The following is a 21,258-nucleotide window of genomic DNA, read 5'->3' as shown; positions in this document are numbered from 1 at the left end:
TTCACTCCTTTTAATCAGTTGTTACTTTTCTGCACAGTTTAGCTCCTGTGTTTGCCCTCTTTGTGCCATTTTACCGTTCCGTTCCAAGAGTGCCGTTAGCTCATATACTGGGTTGTTTTCCCATCACCAACAAGACTTTGGTTTACATCGTGGGACTGCAGGTAAAATATTGCTTAAATGTTTTGTTTTCTATTTAAAAAAAAAAAGTGCCCACCCCCCCATCTTGTTTTTTTTTTAACATAAAGCAGATCAGAGTTATATTTGTGTTAATGACTGTGCAGCAATATTTATTATTATTATTACACCTACTGTGTGACTACCTACCTGTGCAGCTTTTGAATGCCATTTTTTATTTCATTCTGAATTTCAAAACTGCAACTTGTGTTTATTAAAATATTAGAAAAATGTCCCTTTTACTTTGCGCATCAGCGAGCTTAAATCAAGCCACCTAAACTCGGTTTGGCTCATAGATGGTTAAAATTGCCATTAATTCAAAAGTAATTCCCTGAGACATTTTACATACCAGATGTCAGTTTGGTTTTTGTGGGTTCTTGTGGTGGCAGCTTCTAAGCATGCACAGCGGTTTAGCAAATACATAGAATAGAGAAAACATGACCACTCCTAGAAAGAGGATTCCAAATCCAACTCTTTCGTTTCTCTTCTCTAGCTTTTGACTTCAAGTCCCTACATGGTGGTGGTTGCCGTAAGTGGGCTGGTAAGTACGCATTCATATCCTTTGTAAAAAGAAAAAAACAAATATTGAGTGTGCACCATCATATATTTTTGCCGTGGTGAGTTCATAGTTCCTCGTGCAATTGAGCCAACATTCCTGCAACGTAGCAGCAGAAATAAGGTTTGCAGATTTATTGCCAATATCTTGGCTATTCCAATTATTTTTAGACCTTATTAGTACTGTATTATTATTATTAATTGTCAGTGTTCGACAATGCTATACATTTACACGCGTGTAGATTTAACCTCCGGGCGAGTAAATATTGGCCCAAGCAGCACATGTGTTTGTTTTTTTAAATTTCCCCCGCTCGCGCTTCTGTTTTTCCCACGCTCGCACTGGACAAAAAAAAAAAGCCGGAGGCGGGTTCATGTTGTTGGGGGAGATTATCCCGCCTCCGGCTCTCTGAGCAGTGCCTTCCCTCCTCCCTCCTCCCAGCAATACTTTCCATCCTCTCATCGGCGCTTTCACTCCTCCCCTTTCCGGCAGCCAGCCCCTTCCGCGCCTGTCTGCCATAGGCCCCTGCAGGGCCATCTGTCGCCCCCCCCCCCCACCATCGGGCCATCCGCCCCCCCACTCCCATCGGGCCATCCGCGACCCCCCCCATCGGGCCATCCGCCCCCCCTCCCATCGGGCCATCCGCGCCCCCCCTCCCATCCGGCCATCTGCCCCCCCCTCCCATCCGGCCATCCGCCCCCCACCTCAAGCGGGCCATCCGCCGCCGGGCCCATCATGTTGTACCAGAGCGTCCGAAGGTCCCAGGCCAGGTAACGGGTGTGCCCTGGGAGGGAGGCGGGACATCGCCGCAGCTCGTGCTCTTTCTGGGTGCAGTGAGGCTCAGGGCGGCCCTGTCTCGTGTGGGGGCTGGGAGGCCTCACGATGTCCCTGGGGCGGCCGCGGCCTTGTCTCTGTGTGGGGGTTGGGAGGCCTTGCTTGGGGGTTCCCGGGGGGCTGCGCTGATGTAACGCTGCAGTTGCCCAATCACCCACAACTCACCCACCCTCCCCCCAGCCTCCCACTCACTCACCCCCCCCACTCCCTCCCACCTTCTCACCCTCCCACCTACTCCCCTGCTCACCCTCCCACCTACTCACCCTCCCACCTACTCACCTACTCACCCTCCCACCTACTCACCCTCCCACCTACTCACCCTCCCACCTACTCACCTACTCACCCTCCCACCTACTCACCCTCCCACCTACTCACCCTCCCACCTACTCACCTACTCACCCTCCCACCTACTCACCCTCCCACCTACTCACCCTCCCACCTACTCACCCTCCCACCTACTCACCCTCCCACCTACTCACCCTCCCACCTACTCACCCTCCCACCTACTCACCCTCCCACCTACTCACCTACTCACCCTCCCACCTACTCACTCTCCCACCTACTCACCCCCCACCCTCTCACCCAGTCACCCTCTCACCCAGTCACCCTCTCACCCAGTCACCCTCTCACCCAGTCACCCTCTCACCCAGTCACCCTCTCACCCAGTCACCCTCTCACCCAGTCACCCTCTCACCCAGTCACCCTCCTACCCAGTCACCCTCCTACCCAGTCACCGTCCCACCCAGTCACCCTCCCACCCAGTCACCCTCCCACCCAGTCACCCTCCCACCCAGTCACCCTCCCACCCAGTCACCCTCCCACCCAGTCACCCTCCCACCCAGTCACCCTCCCACCCAGTCATCCTCCCACCCAGTCACCCTCTCACCCAGTCACCCTCTCACCCAGTCATCCTCCCACCCAGTCACCCTCCCACCCTCCCACCCAGTCACCCTCTCACCCAGTCACCCTCCCACCCAGTCACCCTCCCACCCAGTCGCCCTCTCACCCAGTCACCATCTCACCCAGTCACCCTCTCACCCAGTCGCCCTCCCATCCAGTCACCTTCTCACCCAGTCACCATCTCACCCAGTCACCCTCTCACCCAGTCACCCTCTCACCCAGTCATCCTCTCACCCAGTCACCCTCCCACCCAGTCACCCTCCCACCCAGTCACCCTCCCACCCAGTCACCCTCCCACCCAGTCACCCTCTCACCCTCCCACCCAGTCACCCTCTCACCCAGTCACCCTCTCACCCAGTCACCCTCCCACCCAGTCACCCTCCCACCTAGTCACCCTCCCATCCCCTACTCACACTCACCCCCTACTCACACACTCACCCACCCGACTAGTCACACACTCGCTTCTTAGTAGCAATTTACGCCTTTTTTTAAAAGTGGGGGTGGGGCTAGGGGCGGGACTAATGGCAGGCTGGGGGCGGGGCTAGGTGGCGAGTAGATTTTTTGGTTGGGCGAGTAGATTTTTGGGTGATTTGTCGAACACTGCTAATTGTTATTATTCACTTCTAGAAATAATGAAATGTGCAGGTGAGAAATTAGGGCAACACAGACAACAGATTGCTTACTGCTTATCAAGCTAAAATACAGTCAAAGCATGTTTTCATGAGAAAGAAATGTAAGAATAATCTGCTACTACTAATAATGACAGTATTCATTTTTAGTTTTTTATGAGTTGCTTGCACAGTGGTTCATGTGGTCTGTGTTCAAATCATAATGAGTATTATACAAAGAAGAGATGCACTGTTATGACCATTACTAATTAAAAGAATAAGCCAGAAGAGACACATAAATGTGGTCGTTAAAGAAGCAACCCCCCCAGATGCTTACTGTATATGAGTTAAACTCTTATAATATTAGTATTTTTCCCAATCAGCTTTTCCTGCATTAAAAAACAAAAAAACAAAACAAAAAAATATATATATATACTGTATACTGTATATACACAGGGCTCTGGTGAGAGCTCTATTTTAACCTCCCAGGCGCTTAATGTTTCAAGCGCTTAGCTCCTTAGCGAAGCATCAGATTTAGAAAATAAAAACAGAAGTGAAAAATAACTTAGTGAAAAAATAGGTGCAAAACCAGCGCTTATGCAAACAAATAATATAAAAACAACCTTAGATACAGTGTCCAATTGGTAGTCCTGGAGCTGCCTAAAGAGATTGTTCTGGTATCTTTCACCCAGATTTGGAATTGTGGAAAAAGGCAACCTCCTCTGGCGCTGAGGAAAGGATATGGAGTGGATTGAGGACGCAGTTCTTCTTTTCACCAATGACCTCAGGAGAAAAGAAAAAGACAAAACATGCAGAAAACCTGCAATGGTGCATTACCCAGGGAAAATAGATGAAAAAAGAGCAATTTATTACAATATAAAAATAACCATTAAAAATGCAATGTTACACATAAAATATATGAGTGCCTCGGCACTAGACCAATAGATCTTCCAACTTGCTCTGCCTTGATAAAAATTGGAATCCTACTCACCAGAAGTGAATAGGACATGTGCACTGGTTTAAAGGTCTTTTCCGCCGGATCAGCCGTTCGCCCTGACGAAGAAACACATCATTTGAGGTTTCGAAACGCGTTGGAAGGTTTTCTGGCACCACAGGGACACCGTAGCAGTGGACATTCACTGGTGACGTCAGCGGAGGAGTTGATCGAGTGTTCTCCGGCAGCAATTCTTCACGGAGCACAGAAGCTGATCCTCCCTCAGAAGCAGACGCATTGCACCCCACGGCGAACGGCTGATCCGGCGGAAAAGACCTTTAAACCAGTGCACATGTCCTATTCACTTCTGGTGAGTAGGATTCCAATTTTTATCAAAGCGGAGCAAGTTGGAAGATCTATTTGTCTAGTGCCGAGGCACTCATATATTTTATGTGTAACATTGCATTTTTAATGGTTATTTTTATATTGTAATAAATTGCTCTTTTTTCATCTATTTTCCCTGGGTAATGCACCATTGCAGGTTTTCTGCATGTTTTGTCTTTTTCTTTTCTCCTGAGGTCATTGGTGAAAAGAAGAACTGCGTCCTCTATCCACTCCATATCCTTTCCTCAGCGCCAGGGGAGGTTGCCTTTTTCCACAGAAGTGAAAAATAAATGCAATCCGCGTAGATTGCTACTTTGAAGCAACAACCTCCCTCCTAGAAGCCTAAAAAACATTGTTTTCTTACCCCATTGCTTTTGAGGTTACAATGGATCTTGTAAAGTAAATATAAAAACAATCTGAAAATAAAAAACACAAAATCAGCGCAGACTGCTCCTTTAAGTAAAAACACAATATATGGGCATTTAAGTGTAGCCCTTTTTCTGAACCCTCCCAAAGGAACTACTGGTCACTGTACAACACCTGCGGGTCCAGGAGATCTGAGCCTCCGCTAGCTGGGAGCCTGGGGTAACACTTATACATTTACTTAGCGAAGCGCCTCCACTTACCCAGGATCCCCGTGATGTGAGATTCCCCTGGGCAAGAAACATACAACACCTTACGATTGTAACTGGTTTTTACTGTAATAATGCAATGTAGCAATAACACATATACTTATACTCTAACAGTATAACCTTAGTGGCTCGCCCACTCATCAAGAGCAACGTCTCCGTCCCCTCACCGCGTGCCCCACACACCGTGTCCATGTATGATACTATATGGTATAGGCTCAGTCTTGTAACCACTCACTCAGTGTTCCTACAAAGAGTTTAGCCTAAGGCGGGATCAGCGCCTGATGACCGGTGTTGGTGCACTTGATGATATAGTACCTTCCGGTCACGGCGGTGACCGGTACCTCTTCGCAAAGGGTTCAGATGAATCAGCGGCCTGCCCCCTGGGTGTCAATGTCCAGCCGTCTGGTCCCCGACGACTCGCCAGCAGCCGCTCCGCACGCTTGCCCCTTTGTCCCTAGCTGTCCACACAGTAAGGGGTGATGCTCGCTCTCACTATAGGCCGTCCCTGCAGCACAGCAACCTTTGGTGTCTTCAGGGAACACTCCTAGGGGCCTACGGGGTAGCCTATCCTATGCAGGTGGGTCACTGACCCCCTGCACCCACACTACCTCTCTCTTCACCTCCCGGATCCCCTCTGACTACACAACCTAAACCTGCATCAAACACACTACACACACACAGTACCTGCAGCAACCGCACTGCACTCACTCGGTACCTGCAGCAACCGCACTGCACTCAACCGGTACTTGCAGCTACACTGCACTGCACACACACACTGTGCCTACTTGTCAGCGCTCACAGCACTGCCAGCTGTGCCACTGACAAGACCACACACTCCCACCTAAGGGCAGAGTCCCTAACCTATGGGCCCTCCCTCAGTACCTACCCACTACCCTGGTGGGGATTGGGGCCTGCCTGGGATCTGGGGAACTACCTTACCTGGTGCAGGAGCCACTTGCTCCCTGCACCCTTCCTCCCCCTTCCTGCTCCCAGCTCCAACTGCCAAACATGGTCCCCGCAACATTGTAGCCTTCCTCCACAGGAGAAGCTGCAAAACCCTATTTGCTGGCTGGCTGCACGTGATGTGGGTGAAAGGGCAATCCCCAGAGGCTGCTGGGAATTGTAGTCAACTCAGGACCTCTTTAGCATTGGGACCACGTGCGCTACCCTTACTGCGCCTGCGCGACCAATGCGCACGCTCGCGCAACCTGTCATGGCGGCCCCCGCTAGCCGGGTACGCCGCAGAGACTCGGAGCGCTCCCTGCTCCGGCCCCCACCTTTGCGTTGTGCCGGCGGGTCCGTCGCTGCCTCCGGCGGCACCCGCGATCGCTCGGCACGCTACAGAGGGGGTCTCTGGAGGCAAAATAAGACCGGGGCTAGATAAGTAAAGCAGTTACTTTAACCAAATTAATGTTGGTGATGTCAGTGGGACTGACCGTGTAATGCTCTTTTTTGCGGATGGTGAGTTGCCTGATATAGCTTATGTTTCATGAACGAGGACCAGGCACCAAAGACATAGATTGTAAGCTCTGCGGAGCAGGGACTGTGTCTGTAAATATTTCTATGTAGTGCGTGCCACGCACTGTAATGTAATTGTGAAGCGCTGTGAGACCCATTGGGAGAAAAGCGCTATATGAAATACAGTTATTATTATTAATAATAATAAATAGCTGTCCAAAAATGTGATAAAGGCAGAAATAGTTTTGCTGTAAACTCTGAATAAATAACATAGAAAATGTCATTCGGAATTTTAAGCATGAAGCTGTAAATACCCAAATGAAGATAAGTCTGTAAGTCATTGAAATCATGGGTTTTTCCCTAAGCCACTTGTGTCCCCAAAATTAAATGCAGGCATCTCTCTCCTGCAGTCTGTGCATTTTCTGTCACCACTAAAGGCTGATTTTACAAGTACAATACAGGAGCAGTTCCTCCTGCTCATTCTTTTTGTCCCCTCTTTATTTTTACATGTATGCTGTAGGAAGCAGGGGGTCTCTGGAACTGAACAGCATTCTCTTCTGCTCAGGGCCGTTTTAAGACCTTCGTAGGCCCTTTTATTTCTAGAGGCCTGTGTGTCCGATATTATTACAGATTTTTATGCTAATTGCATCGTTTGTTTCTTTCGATACTAGCGATATTTGCCATCGATACTTTTGTTTCGATATTTAAAGGTATCGATACTTCGAAGGCATTTTAAATTAAAATTGGCTGTTTTCTCTTATTTTGTGATTTTTTTTTTGTTTAGGTATTTTTTCAAGTGAAATATTGTAGGCCCTAAAAGGTTCGTTGGCCCTAGGAACTGTGCCTAGTTGGCCTGATGTATAAAGCGGCCCTACTTCTGCTCCGGGGACCCCCTGCTTCCCGAGATACCTATCGGGGAAGGTGTCGCCAGAAGCATCCTCTCCAGGGGAAATAAAATGGAGGTTTAAATTCCCTGTGTCACGCGGTACAATAGGAAGCCACAACGTTCTCCGTCACGACTTCCAGTTGGTCCACGTGACGCAGGGATTTTAATCCTACAGGATGTACCAGGGCACCTTCCCCGGTAAGTATCTCAGAAAGCAGGGGGGTCCCATAGCTAAAATTACACTGGTTCAGCTCCTTAGAGACCCCCCTGCTTCCTGTACATGTTTAAAAAGCGGTGTGCCTGGGAGGAACTGCTCCTTTACATATATTGATGAATGGAGCAACATATATGGTGGTCCTCCAAAATCTTATTAACATTGCAAATGGTCCACGATAAGGAAAAGACTCTCCGATTTTAAATGAATGTATTTAATTATTTTAAAAGGATGATGTTCTTTATATAGTAGAATTGACATTGTGTGCACATCAAGAAATGAGTTGTGATGTTTTGAAAGCTGAGTTCACTGATATTTCATTTATGAAAACATTGTCCTAAACTTCAGCAAATTCATATGATTGTAGTAAGTACTTTGCGTCGCAGCAATTTGTGCATATAGTAAGTACATCGTTCAATAATGACATATAAAAAGATAAAAGAACAACACAAGCAATAACGTGCAAAGTAAAACCTCAAATGACTAAAAGCAAAGCAATGGAACTATCAATAAATGATGCACTCAAAAGAAGCAGTGTATTTAATGAAGGCCAAAAGAAAAGTTATACTAAGGGGAGGGGGCGTTACGAAACTCTTGATAAGGGTTAACGGCGATGTACAGATGTGTGAAACTTTCAAAATAATGAATTTGCAAACGTATTTATTTTTTTTTTTTTCAAATTCGATTTCCCGCAAAACATTTCTCAGAAATCCCACTTTTCCCCAATCGATTTGCTGTTGCGCCAATGAATTGCAGCTTGGTCATAATTTGCAAGTGGCTCGCCAAGGATTTTAATTTAATTTACTGACCAGAGAGAGACCGAGAGAGATTATTTTAGTAAAGTACCCAGTGATTTATGCACCTCCCTAAACCCTCCTCTGTACAAATGTGGGGAGATACTTGTGAACATCCCCGAGATATCTGGGAAATATGCTAATAAGAATATGCAAATAATTCATATTAGAATATATCCTGTGTAGATTTGTCCCCTCCTCTCCTCTAGCTCTCCTCACTACCCCCTCTCTCCTCTCCTCTAGCTCTCCTCACTCCCCCCTCTCTCCTCTCCTCTAGCTCTCCTCACTACCCCCTCTCTCCTCTCCTCTAGCTCTCCTCACTACCCCCTCTCTCCTCTCCTCTAGCTCTCCTCACTACCCCCTCTCTCTCTTCTAGAAGCCCTATTTTAGTGTCTGAACTAGAGTTGGCATCATTAAAAGAAATTGAAATGCTTGGCGAATTGGGACCCAGCTGCGACTCAGCTTGGTTTTAAGCCGTTACTTTCTTTGCGAGAGCTACGCACTTCTCTACTTATCAGAGCTTTGTGAATCCTGGTGTATAGACAGACACACACACACACACACACACACACACACACACACACACACACACACACACACACACACACACACACACACACACACACACACACACACACACACACACACACACAGCCATAAAACAAAATACTGTACATACATATTTCTTTGTATATTGTATACATATACATATGTATGTGTATGATATAGTTAGATTTATATGTGTACACATGCACAGGATTGTATTTGCATATAGAAAATTTGCTTTTTATCTAAAGTCATTTTGTGTTGCATGTGCGCATTACTTATTGAGATTTTTGCTTTGTTTTTAGTCTGTTCTGCTGATGATCCCACACGGAATTTGTGCTCTACTACATATATCTTTTTTTCGATTTAATAAATACAGAGCCAGTCTTAGATGGAAAACAAAAATAAAAATATATTTGTTTTTATTTCCTAGTCTTTCGTCGGGGTTGTCAGCAGACTATGAAGCCAACCAAACCACATTTATAATAATACACAGTGAAGGGATTATTTAACCTGTGATGCTTTAACACGTCCCATTTCTCTAACCACTACCTCTTGGTTCTAATTCTCTATAGCTGAACTAAAGCATGAGGAAATATATAAATCTATACTGATAGAAAAAAATATACATTTGTATAACGATGTGGAATAGTGTCGCCAGGGCCGGACTTTGACAATCTGAGGCTCTAAACTACGTCAAGTTTAAGAGGCCTCGGAAATTACAACTAGATTTTTTATTCCGACTGAAGGGACCTTTGAAAATATGAAACTGAAATGAATGAAAGTATTATACTAGCATTGTTATATACAAAGATGATGGTGTAAAGCTAAAATAAAGTGTTTGCACATCACATTCATTTTAATATTTAAAAACAAAATTCCTGTGATTTTTGGAGAGCAAAGTAATTGATAATGTCTTCAAATGATAAGCTACAAAGTTTGTCACTTTCGATGCACGTGATCATATTCAAGCGAAAATGTCCATAATTCAAGAGAATCTTCTTTTTCCCATATCTTCTTGATTTATCAACCGATTATAAAACTTGAAATGCATTAATTATTTTCTTTTTGTGAGGCCCATCATTTTGTGGGGCCCTAAACTGCAGCTTAGTTAGCTTATGTGTAAGTCCGACACCAAGTGTAGTTGCTTTTCTTGAATTAATCATTGTGTTTTTTTATTCTAGCTTTGAATGAAAGTTGCACTAAAGCCTCGGCAGTTCAATAATAATTTGCTTTAGCATTAACTACGGTAGAAGTGTACGCTGTTGCTACTTTGGTTACGTGTTGTGTTTAGGAAACAGTCAGTAAATCTAAACAGTGTAACTTGCCACTTCTCCTGCTTATTGTGCACTTTATCTTTTCATCTTGACTTCCTCTGTTAACATACTGTAAATTATGAAGACAAAGGTTCTTTATATATTCGTTGAGTGCCCAAAGATGTAGCCACTACGTCATGGGGAATGGCTCTCCAGGGGCCCTATGATGTACAGTAGTGGCTACATCATGCCCGCAGAGTGCTTGTTTTCTAGGGGGGAAATTGTAAGGAGCACATGTCGTGATCTGCACTGTAAGGAAATGGAAGAGGACTCTGGGTTAAGGGACACCGTGATCACATGACGGCACTTTGCTGCAGAGGCCGCAGAACTGGTGGGCTAATAATTAATAAACAATTTTTTGAGAGTTGTCAGGGTTTTTTTTGAAGTGCTATTTCGTCGCAACCTATCTTGAGGGATTATTCTTAAATAAGGTGGAAATAAATAGTGTAGCACTGCTTCCGCTGCCCCCCTCCCCCCTCTAGGAAATCTACTCTGGCTACAGGTTTGGGTGGTGCTGGTTACCTGTGAGGGTCCAGGAGAGATGAGCTTCCGATGATATGGGGAACAGGACAGGCGTTTGGTGATCCTCAGACTTTGTTTGGTGTCATCAGCACCTCCAGTCACAGTAGGCATCCAGGGTTCCTGGAGACAGTCCCCACCACGACAAATATCTCTCATACTCCTACCCGATTGACTGTTACTTAGGCAGGAGTATATTAAAGGTTTTTTTTGCCGGCAGCCACTGCAGATGTCATTACATCGTATGCCTTGTAGTTTAGTATGGATCTCAGATCTCTGGAGGGTACCGGGCTTCTGATAATCTTGAGGCCTGGAGCTCTATTTGGATCTTGGGCTGCAAACAGCCCCAGGAGGGACTGCAGGCATGGTCTCTACCCCAGGAGGGGAAGAGCTGAACTCCTTTCTCTTCCCTGACTGGGAAGGACTCTCTCTAATTTGGAGTGCTTCCTCCCTAATGCAGAAAGGGAAAGGCACAAGGTCTGCACCATGATTGGCTGCACAAGACCCAGTGTCACCTCCACTCCTGCCACTCAGGGAGGTTGTATGAGGGGGGGGGGGGGTTGGTCACGGGAACTTGTGAGAGGCTAAGGTAATACACACTAAAATATCTCTGGGTTGAATTGAACAGGACTTAGATATGATAAATTAGAGTTTATTGCTTAAATAAGGTGAACACACAAGATATACAAAAAACAGGCAAAATATACACTTACTTACTTACTTAGGGTTGGAATGGGGATGATGAAGTAATCAGGAACCAGGATTAGCAATTCATCATGCATCAAATAGTTGGTAAACTTGAAGTCACGAAAACATGAACAACTGAGTATAGGCTGGACACTGGTTTATATGCAATTTCCAGTCTATACCTTATTATTGAGTGTAAGCCATTGGAGAACAATTACCTGCACCCAATCTCTCCTTGCCACCTCACCTGAGGGGCACCTTAATACCCGCCCACTGGGTGGATATTATTCTAATCAGGGGGCTTAATTCCTCAGCCCCCCTCCCACAAGCCTGGCGTCTTAAAGTCTAGCTTGGCCAGGATACCCTTTGTCCAAGGTGTGAATTACCACACTTAGTCTCAAGTACCCATGTCCTGCCTTCTGTTGTGCTTGCATACACAAGCAGGGTGGGGGAGTCTTTGATCAGGAGTTTATGATCGACCATTTGTCTGCCATTCATTAACATAGCATATGGGCTCTGAGTTTTCATTCCAGACCCAAAATATAATTCATACCTTCACATATTAAAATAATACGTTCTGCTGGGCCCAGTGGGCTGATACTTGCCAATCCCTCATGCCGGAGGGGATTCTCCATAGTGGCCAAGTTTCAGCTCTCTGCGACCCCCAGAACCGGAGATACACAAATGCAGTTTAAAACACTTTTCAATTTAATACAGGATTCTCCGCTTTAAAATGATTCTCTGCCTTTCACTCTTTTCCCATTGAAATCAATGGGCTCCGCCACCATGGGCTTTCATGGAGCAACTCCGCCGTTGAAGTCAATGGGTTCCGCCGCCATAGACTTTCAATGGGGCAACTCCGCCATTGACGTGTATGGGGAAAATCACCAATCTTTACATTAGCCCATACTCCGTCTGGTTGTTCGGAGAGGGCTGGAAATGGCCATGTAGTCATGCCGGAGCAGTGACTACATGCGACCCAAATCCCAACCCTCTAGTCCGCGCAGAACCTGAGATATGGACTTACACTTTTTGCAGTTTCGGACTTAGCCGTTTTCACGCCACGCGGCTCTCTCCCATTGGAATCAATGGCCGGCGCCGCCATAGGAAATGCATGGGCAAGCGCCGCCATTAGGTTCAATGGGACCTCTGCTCCGCCATTAGAGTCAATGGCGCGACCCTCTTGTTGAGCTCGACCCTTTACGGGGGTCCTGGATTCTCGGACCCGGTGGTGGTCGAGTGTGGGAAGGCCTAGGAGCTAGGGGCAAAAAGGATTTTATTTCTAGGTGCACTAGAACCTAAGGTTCCCACGCCAATTGTGGTTGAACTTGAACTCAGGGATTAAGCTCTTTTCAAAGACATTGTATCTGCTTTTGCGGTCCTTAGGTTTGGATGGCTGCCAACCTGTTCTTGGAGGTCGGCGTTGAGGAATCCCCATTGAAGTCAATGGCCCCATTGACTTACAATGGGAAACCGCCGCTCCTCCTCTCGGACGCTGTAGAGGGAGAAAAAGGGTGGCCCGGTATTAAAGGGGTTGCACCCCATTTGGCCATCCCCTGACCTCACCAGGGAGACAAGGGGTGAACTGGGCTGAGGTCCAGAACTGTGATTTAACCCTTGTTATAACCTGTAAATGTATTTTCCCCTGTTCCCCTGTTCCATTGTAATGTCTGGTTTAATCAGTGTCTGCATCACACACACACACTAGAATCCATCCGGGAGCACAAGGGTTAATAGTCCTTTAATGATTATAGCTCTTTGTGTAATTTTCCCGCCTTTTCAGCCACCATTTTGCAGGTCCCCATTGGCCGCCATTAGGGCTCAATGCATTCTAATGGAGAATCTTGTTGTTTTAGTCCTGTTTCCTGTAAAGACCAGCAGGTGGCGGCCGAGAGGGAGAGCGGCGGTTTCCCATTGAAAGTCAATGGGCCCATTGACTTCAATGGAGATTCCTCGAGGTAACTTTCGAAGAACAAGTTGGCTGCCATCCAGACCGCAAACCGCAAAGCGGATACATTTTCAATAGGAGAGCTTTGATCACTTACAAGTCAAGGTCAACGTCAAGTGGCGTGGGAATAAACAGTTCTAGGGCCCCTAGGAATAAAATTCTTTTTGCCCCTAGTTCCTAGGCTTCCCCCCACTCGACCACAACCGGGTCCCCGAATCCTGGACCCCCGATAAGGGTCGAACCAGATGGAGCGGGTCGCACCATAGGCTTTGCCGGCGGCGGCAGAAACGGCTTAGAAAAATGACGTGGAAAAAGCTGAAATTTGGTACTCCATATCTCCGGTTCCGGAGGGCCCAGCGGATCAAGGTTTGGGGTATCTGCAGTCACTGCTCCGGCATCACTGCAGAACCATCCTTGACCCTCCTGGACCAACCGGACGGAGTATGGACCCCCTTGAAAGTTCGGGACTTTTCCCATAGACTTCAATGGCGGAGAAATCCCATTGACTTCAATGGCGGCAATTTACCATTGAAAGTCTATGGCGGAGAAGCCCGTTGTTTTCAATGGGGATTTAGTGAAAAGCTGAGATTTCTTTTTTAGCGGAGATTTTTGTATTAAAGTGAAAAATGATTTAATGTGCATTTGTGTATCTCCGGTTCCGAAGGTCGTAGCAAGTTGCTTTTTGGACCATATGGTGTCCCAGTTCTGGCAATGAGAACTGGGAAGTTTGGACGTGCTAGACCCAACGGAACCGGATATTTTAATACGTTTATGTTTTATGTTTAATACTGTGTCCCAAGGTATGGACAAAGACCCAGAGGAAATTCCTTTGCATACCAGGGTAGCAGATGGCCCTAGAGGCGACCCAATGTCTAGGACTTAAGTATTGTTCAAAGGGTTTTGTCACCCTCCCTGTTTATTTGAGGGCGGAGAAGGCTCAAACCAGAGCAGTTTTTAAGTGTCCCATTTAACACCTTCCAACAAAGGTTTTCCTGGCAGAGATCCAAAGGGGTAGACTGGCTGGCTTCCCATTTGCATATGTGGGGCTACAGAAATGAGACCCCAGAGTTCTACTGCGCCTGTGCCAGCTAGCAGGGGGGCATGTATTAAAATGTGTTCCCACATTAAAGATTGGCTGGAGGTAATTGAAAACCAATCACAGGTACTTAATGTTAAGGATAGAGGGACAAAGGGTTTATAAACTCCTGTCCACCCTATATCCTTTGTCTTCGTTTGCTGATATGGTTACCTGATATCACCCGAATGATTACCTGATTGCTGAGAGAAATGCTACATCAAACTTCTCATTCCCCAACCCCTAAGTAAGTGTACTTCTTGTCTGTTACTGTATTATTCGTGTGTTCACCTATCCTAAGGAATAAAATCACTTTATTATGTCTTAAGCCTCGTTCAGTTCAAACCCAGTTATTTTTGTGTAATATTAATAGACCTGTGTAGGCTATCGTCACAGACGCCACCTGCTGGTCTTCACTGGAAACAGGTCCAAAACCGCCAGATCTGCCATTGGAATGCATGGAGCTGCAATGGCGACCTATGGAAGGCTGCAAAATGGAGCCTGAAAAGGCGGGAACCTGGAACAAAGGGCTATAAACACTAAGTTAACCTTAACCCTTTCCCTCCCGCATCAATCCCAGTGTATGTGTTGGTACAAACACTGGAACAGAAACAATACATTTTTACAGGGGAATATACATTTGGATTCTGAAGCAGGGTAAAAACACATTACTGGACTGCAGTCCAGTTAACCCCTTGCTTTCCAAGTGAGAGCAGGGGGTGGCCAAATGGGGTGTAACCCCTTTAATACCGGGCCAAACCCCCTCTCCCATGACAAGGGGTAAACCCCACAGGGTAGCTAGTCACAGCTTGTCACATCAAGACTTACATGACAGGAAGGCAGAAAGGTAGCCTGGACCAGCCATGGCTACATTAGGAAAACGCACGCCATCTTGCATCAGAAGTGTACATTATTGCTACTGAGGTGGGATACATTTTTCCTTCAGGAATAGACCTCTATTAAGAATTAGGCAGTATGCTAGTAACTTTAGATAGCAGTAGTGAGTTGAGCTCCGTATAACCTTTCTCAATGTACATTTTCTGTGCTAGTTGTTAAATATTGCAACATTACATTGATTACATTAATTACATGGTGGAAATTATTTTCAGAGCCCATTAGGCCCAGGACATAGTGGAATCAGCGTCGCTGTGGCGGGCTGAGCCGCGCTGAACAGATGCACAAAGCCCCTGCATCTGTAATCAGCGCAGCTATAGTTTCTGCCTCCGCATGCTTGCTGATGCGTGCGGAGGCTGAGAAAATCAGAAGAGACAGAAGAGTTTGAAATTTTGCCGCTTGGGGGAGCGGACCGCTCCTATCCAATGGGGCTGCAGCCTTTTTTTTTCCTACTGTGTCGGTGGATAGCAGAGCCACCATTCCAGCAAAGCACAGCACAGAGCCAGTACAGAGGTGTGTGTGTCTGTGTCTGTGTCTGTGTGTGTATATATATATGTGTGTGTGTGTGTGTGTGTGTGTTTGTATATATGTATATGTGTGGTGTGTGTATATATATTGTGACAGAAACCAGGGGTTGGTAATAAACTCCATATACAGGGCTCCCAGGATACTGAACAGTTTCTGTCCTGTCTAAGCTGAACAGGGCAGCCTCGTGGTACAGGCACTCCATTCCACAGTTTGTCTGCTGCCTGTTTTCTGTCACCTGTCATGCTGATTAGAGTTCAGGTATATAAGACCTGTTTCCTGTTTCCTCTGGGCCCCGCCCAAGAGCCTGGAAGGCTGCTGAACTGCAGAGGGGTGAGAAAGCCTCTTTCCCAAATCGCTTCATTCATTCTGTTAGTTTGTCTAAAGACTGCAAAGGTACTTATTTTGTTGGTGGAAGTGGACAAGCCACTTCCAACTCTGAGTCAGGGACATCTAAGTTTAAGTTATCGCTCAGACGAGCAGCTTTTTGTTTGGCTTTGTTTTCTGTTTAAACTGTGGCAGTCTCAGTGCCTGGGACTGAATAAACCAGGCATAGCCTGTTTAAAGGAACAGTACGTGACGTCTCATCATTTAACCTACCCTAAAAGACCGTGTTCTAACAGTCCCGGACAGACGGCGGAGCCCCGGAGTAAGCCGATTGTCACATATGGTGGAGAATGCGGGCAGAACACTGAAAGGTCTGGGGGTTAAAGAACTTTAAAAAAAAAAGAAGGTTTTTTTTTTCTCTCTCTCCAAACAAGATGGAAGACGTGGTGAGTGCGCTGGTACGCAATGTCGCTGTCCAGAAAGACGCGAATGAAGCCCTGCAACAGGCGAATGCAAACCAGCAAGAGACAAACCGCTTGCTGAGAGAGGAGCAACAGCGGTTCGCTCAGGGCTTACAGCAGGAACTCGAGATCCTGAGGGGGACTATCAGTAACCTTCCACTGGCAGCGGCAGCCCCAGTTCCGAAAATGACCAGGGCAAGCCACTACCTTCAGAAGATGGGACCCTCGGATGATGTGGAAGCCTATCTTCTCACGTTTGAACGCACGGCACAGAGAGAGGGATGGCCAGAAGCTGAGTGGGCTGGTCTAATCGCACCCTTCCTAAGCGGCGAACCCCAGAAGGCTTACTTTGATCTAGAGCCAGCCGAAGCTAACGTCTATGCAAAATTGAAGTTCGAGATCCTCGCCCGCCTCGGCGTAACCACGGCTGTTCGCGCCCAAAGGTTTCACGCATGGTCCTTCACGATGGATAAAGCCACCCGAAGCCAGATGTATGACCTCATCCACCTCGCCCGGAAGTGGCTACAACCCGAGATCAACTCAGCAAGCCACATCGTGGAACGGTTGGTCATGGACCAGTTCTTGAGGAAACTTCCCTCTGCCTTACGCCATTGGGTCAGTCGGAGTGACCCCCACAATGCGGATGAGCTTGTGGCCCTCGTAGAAAGGTACAATGCAGCAGGAGAGCACCCGCAACCCACAGTCGTGGAGCAACCCCACTACCCGAGGTTCCAGGACTCTTCCAGAGACGGTAAAAGGGTACCGGGGTTAAGGGGAGCTGAAGAGCGGCGACCACCTTCACGCAGCACCAGCAACAGTGGTTCGCACACTAAGGGCAATAGCCAACATGGGGAGCCGGGAAAAGGCTCTAAGTGGGACACAGACTATGTACCTAAATGTGTAAATTGTCATGAGAGGGGCCACACAGCAAAAATCTGCCCACTAAATGATGAGCCCATGCAATGCAACAGCGTGGAACCTTATTCGCTGTTGTCCCAATGTATGGGCCCTAGCCCAGAGGACCCCTTGAATAACCATCTGTGGGCATTTGTGAAGGTTAATGGTAAGAGGGTTCGGGCACTTCTTGACTCTGGGAGTATGGTCACACTAGTGTCCGAATACCTATTGCCCATTAAGAAGAAACAGGTAAACAGTTCACAAAGAGTGGCAATTTGTTGTATACATGGGGATAATCATGAATATTCCACTGTTGATGTTTTTTTTTAAACAGAATTTGGTTCTTTAGATTTCAAGGTGGGTGTTGTACCCAAACTGGCACATGATGTGTTAATAGGGACCGACTTTCCCCATTTTCTAAAAATGTGGTCCCCAGCTCAGAATAGCGCCCAGAGTTCAATAGCAGACCATAACGAAGTGTTAGAAGAAACAAATCCTTTCCCTTTTTCAGAAATGGAGGTTGACGAGGGCCCAAATAAGAAGGGGGAAAAGGAGGAGTGCTCTGAAATTCCCTTCCCCATCACTACTTTGGTAGGGAATACCCCAAATCAAGATGTTGATCAGGCACTTACCACCCCAGTACAGGATAAGACCCTCGCTGACCTAGAGGTCAGTCCTGGGAGTTTTAAGAAGGCCCAGTGGGAGGACCCCACATTAGCGGTAGCAAGGGGAAATATACGGGACCAGAATAGTACTCATGGCCAACCAGATAGGTCACTTGCTTACCCCTACTTCGAGGTAGAGAACGACCTAGTATATCGGGTTGATAAAAGAAAATCAGTTACAACTAAACAATTGTTGGTACCACGGACATTCCGTAACGTAGTATTACACCTCGCACATAGTCATCCATTGGGGGGACACCTAGGGGTGGAAAAGACAAAAGAAAAGGTTCTCCGAAGCTTTTATTGGCCTGGGGTTCTGGCAGAAATTACAAACTATTGTTCCTCATGCCCAGAATGTCAGATCACCGCCCCGTTCAAAGCATACCGCAGCCCATTGGTACCCCTTCCCATAATAGAGGTACCATTTGACCGGATTGCTATGGATCTAGTAGGACCCCTAATAAAGTCTGCTAGGGGACATCAGCATATATTGGTAATATTAGATTATGCTACCCGATATCCGGAGGCAGTTCCCCTACGTAGCACCTCTGCTAAAAACATAGCAAAAGAGTTAGTACTTCTGTTTTCCCGGGTCGGAATTCCTAAAGAGATCTTATCTGACCAGGGAACACCATTTATGTCCCAAGTAACAAAAGAGCTATGTAAACTCCTAAAAATCAAGCATCTCAGAACCTCAGTCTATCATCCACAAACAGATGGTTTAGTGGAAAGGTTCAATAAAACCTTAAAGAGCATGTTACGCCGGGCGGTCGATAAGGATGTGAAAAACTGGGACTGTTTGTTACCATACCTGTTATTTGCCATTAGGGAAGTTCCCCAGTCATCCACAGGCTTCTCCCCGTTTGAACTATTGTATGGCCGACATCCAAGGGGCTTACTGGATATAGCCAAAGAAACTTGGGAACACGAGGTTACCCCTTACAGAAGTGTAATAGAGCATGTTGCCCAAATGCAGGACCGCATTGCTGCAGTCCTACCCATAGTGAGGGAACACATGGAGAAAGCTCAAGAAGCACAAAGGAATACGTATAATAAGGGTGCTAGGGTCAGAATTTTTTTTCCAGGTGATAGGGTACTAGTTCTGGTTCCCACCGTGGAGAGTAAATTCCTTGCTAAATGGCATGGGCCATATGAGGTCTTGGAAAGAGTGGGAGAAGTAAATTATAGGGTAAGGCAGCCAGGTAGGAGGAAACCTGAGCAAATTTACCATATAAACCTACTCAAGCCCTGGAAAGATAGAGAGGTCTTGTTAACCCTAGTACCCCCAGGTCCGTCAGAGAATCAAGAAACTGACCCAGAGGTTAGCATAGCTGAAACACTGTCCGTGCATCAGAAACGAGAGGTCCAGAGTTTAGTGAGAAGGAACAAAGAAATCTTCTCTACACAGCCAGGTAAAACTAACGTAATTAAACATGACATAGTCTCTGAACCGGGGGTCCGAGTTAACCTTAAACCGTACCGAATCCCAGAGGCCAAGAGAGAGGCTATAAGTTTAGAGGTTAAAAAAATGCTAAAACTAGGCGTAATTGAGGAATCCCAAAGTGGGTGGAACAGCCCTATAGTTTTAGTCCCAAAGCCAGACGGTACAACAAGGTTTTGTAATGACTACCGGAAACTAAACGCGGTGTCAAAATTTGATACTTATCCTATGCCCAGGGTGGATGAACTTGTAGAGAGACTGGGCAAAGCCCGATATCTCACAACCCTAGACCTAACAAAAGGGTACTGGCAGGTTCCCCTCACAGAAAGGGCAAAAGAAAAAACAGCCTTCTCAACCCCAGACGGCCTCTTTCAATATAAGGTGCTGCCTTTTGGCTTACATGGAGCTCCCGCCACATTCCAAAGAATGATGGATAAAATTTTAAAACCACATGTTCGGTACGCTGCCGCCTACCTGGATGATGTGGTAATCCATAGTGAAGATTGGCAGCCCCACCTTCCAAAGGTCCAAGCTGTGCTCGACGCAGTTCGGTCTGCTGGACTAACTGCTAACCCCGCTAAATGCACTATTGGTCTGGAGGAGGCCAAGTATCTGGGGTATTCTATTGGTAGAGGGTTACTCAAACCACAAACACTCAAAGTAGAGGCGATACAAAATTGGCCAAGGCCAGTCACAAAAAAACAAGTAAGGACCTTTTTGGGGTTAATAGGTTTATTCCCAATTTTGCAACTAAGGCAACCCCACTAACCGACCTCACAAAAGCAAGAGGACCGCTAATGGTAAAGTGGTCCCCCGAAGCCGAACAGGCCTTTAGAAGCCTGAAAGAAGCTCTCTGTGCCCAACCAGTGTTGGTCACACCTGACTTCTCCAAAGAGTTCGTAGTCCAAACCGACGCATCTGAGGTAGGGCTGGGGGCGGTACTCTCCCAGGAGTCTCAAGGGGAGGAGCACCCCATCCTTTATTTAAGTAGGAAACTAAATCCCCAGGAGAAAAATTACTCCATAGTCGAGAAAGAGTGTCTCGCAATAAAGTGGGCTGTAGAGACACTCAAGTATTATCTGTTGGGGAGAAAGTTCCGATTGGTCACAGATCATGCACCCCTTACCTGGATGTGTCAAAATAGGGAGAAGAACGCTAGGGTGACCAGGTGGTTCCTAAGCCTACAGCCCTTTAAATTTTCTGTGGAACACAGGTCGGGGCACAAACATGGCAATGCCGACGGGTTGTCAAGGATGCACTCCCTAATATCCATGATCGCTCACCCCTCGAGGTCTGAGCTGGGGGGAGGATATGTGACAGAAACCAGGGGTTGGTAATAAACTCCATATACAGGGCTCCCAGGATACTGAACAGTTTCTGTCCTGTCTAAGCTGAACAGGGCAGCCTCGTGGTACAGGCACTCCATTCCACAGTTTGTCTGCTGCCTGTTTTCTGTCACCTGTCATGCTGATTAGAGTTCATGTATATAAGACCTGTTTCCTGTTTCCTCTGGGCCCCGCCCAAGAGCCTGGAAGGCTGCTGAACTGCAGAGGGGTGAGAAAGCCTCTTTCCCAAATCGCTTCATT

The 21,258-nt window shown here is 46.9% G+C and overlaps 1 protein-coding gene across 1 annotated transcript in view; it reads left to right on the top strand.

Annotated features, from left to right (window-relative positions):
• Positions 1-21,258, top strand: part of UBAC2 (UBA domain containing 2) — a 190,932-nt gene that overhangs the window by 69,389 nt on the left and 100,285 nt on the right. The window contains exons 6-7 of the mRNA XM_075590786.1: positions 38-161; positions 668-715. Coding sequence (XP_075446901.1) covers positions 38-161; positions 668-715 — 172 coding nt within the window. The remainder of the gene's footprint in view (positions 1-37; positions 162-667; positions 716-21,258) is intronic.

This window comes from Ascaphus truei, chromosome 3 (genome assembly GCF_040206685.1).
Source record: "Ascaphus truei isolate aAscTru1 chromosome 3, aAscTru1.hap1, whole genome shotgun sequence".
NCBI lineage: Eukaryota > Metazoa > Chordata > Amphibia > Anura > Ascaphidae > Ascaphus > Ascaphus truei.
The sequence above is the reverse complement of the archived record's forward strand: the minus strand, read 5'-3'. Positions and strand labels throughout refer to the sequence as shown.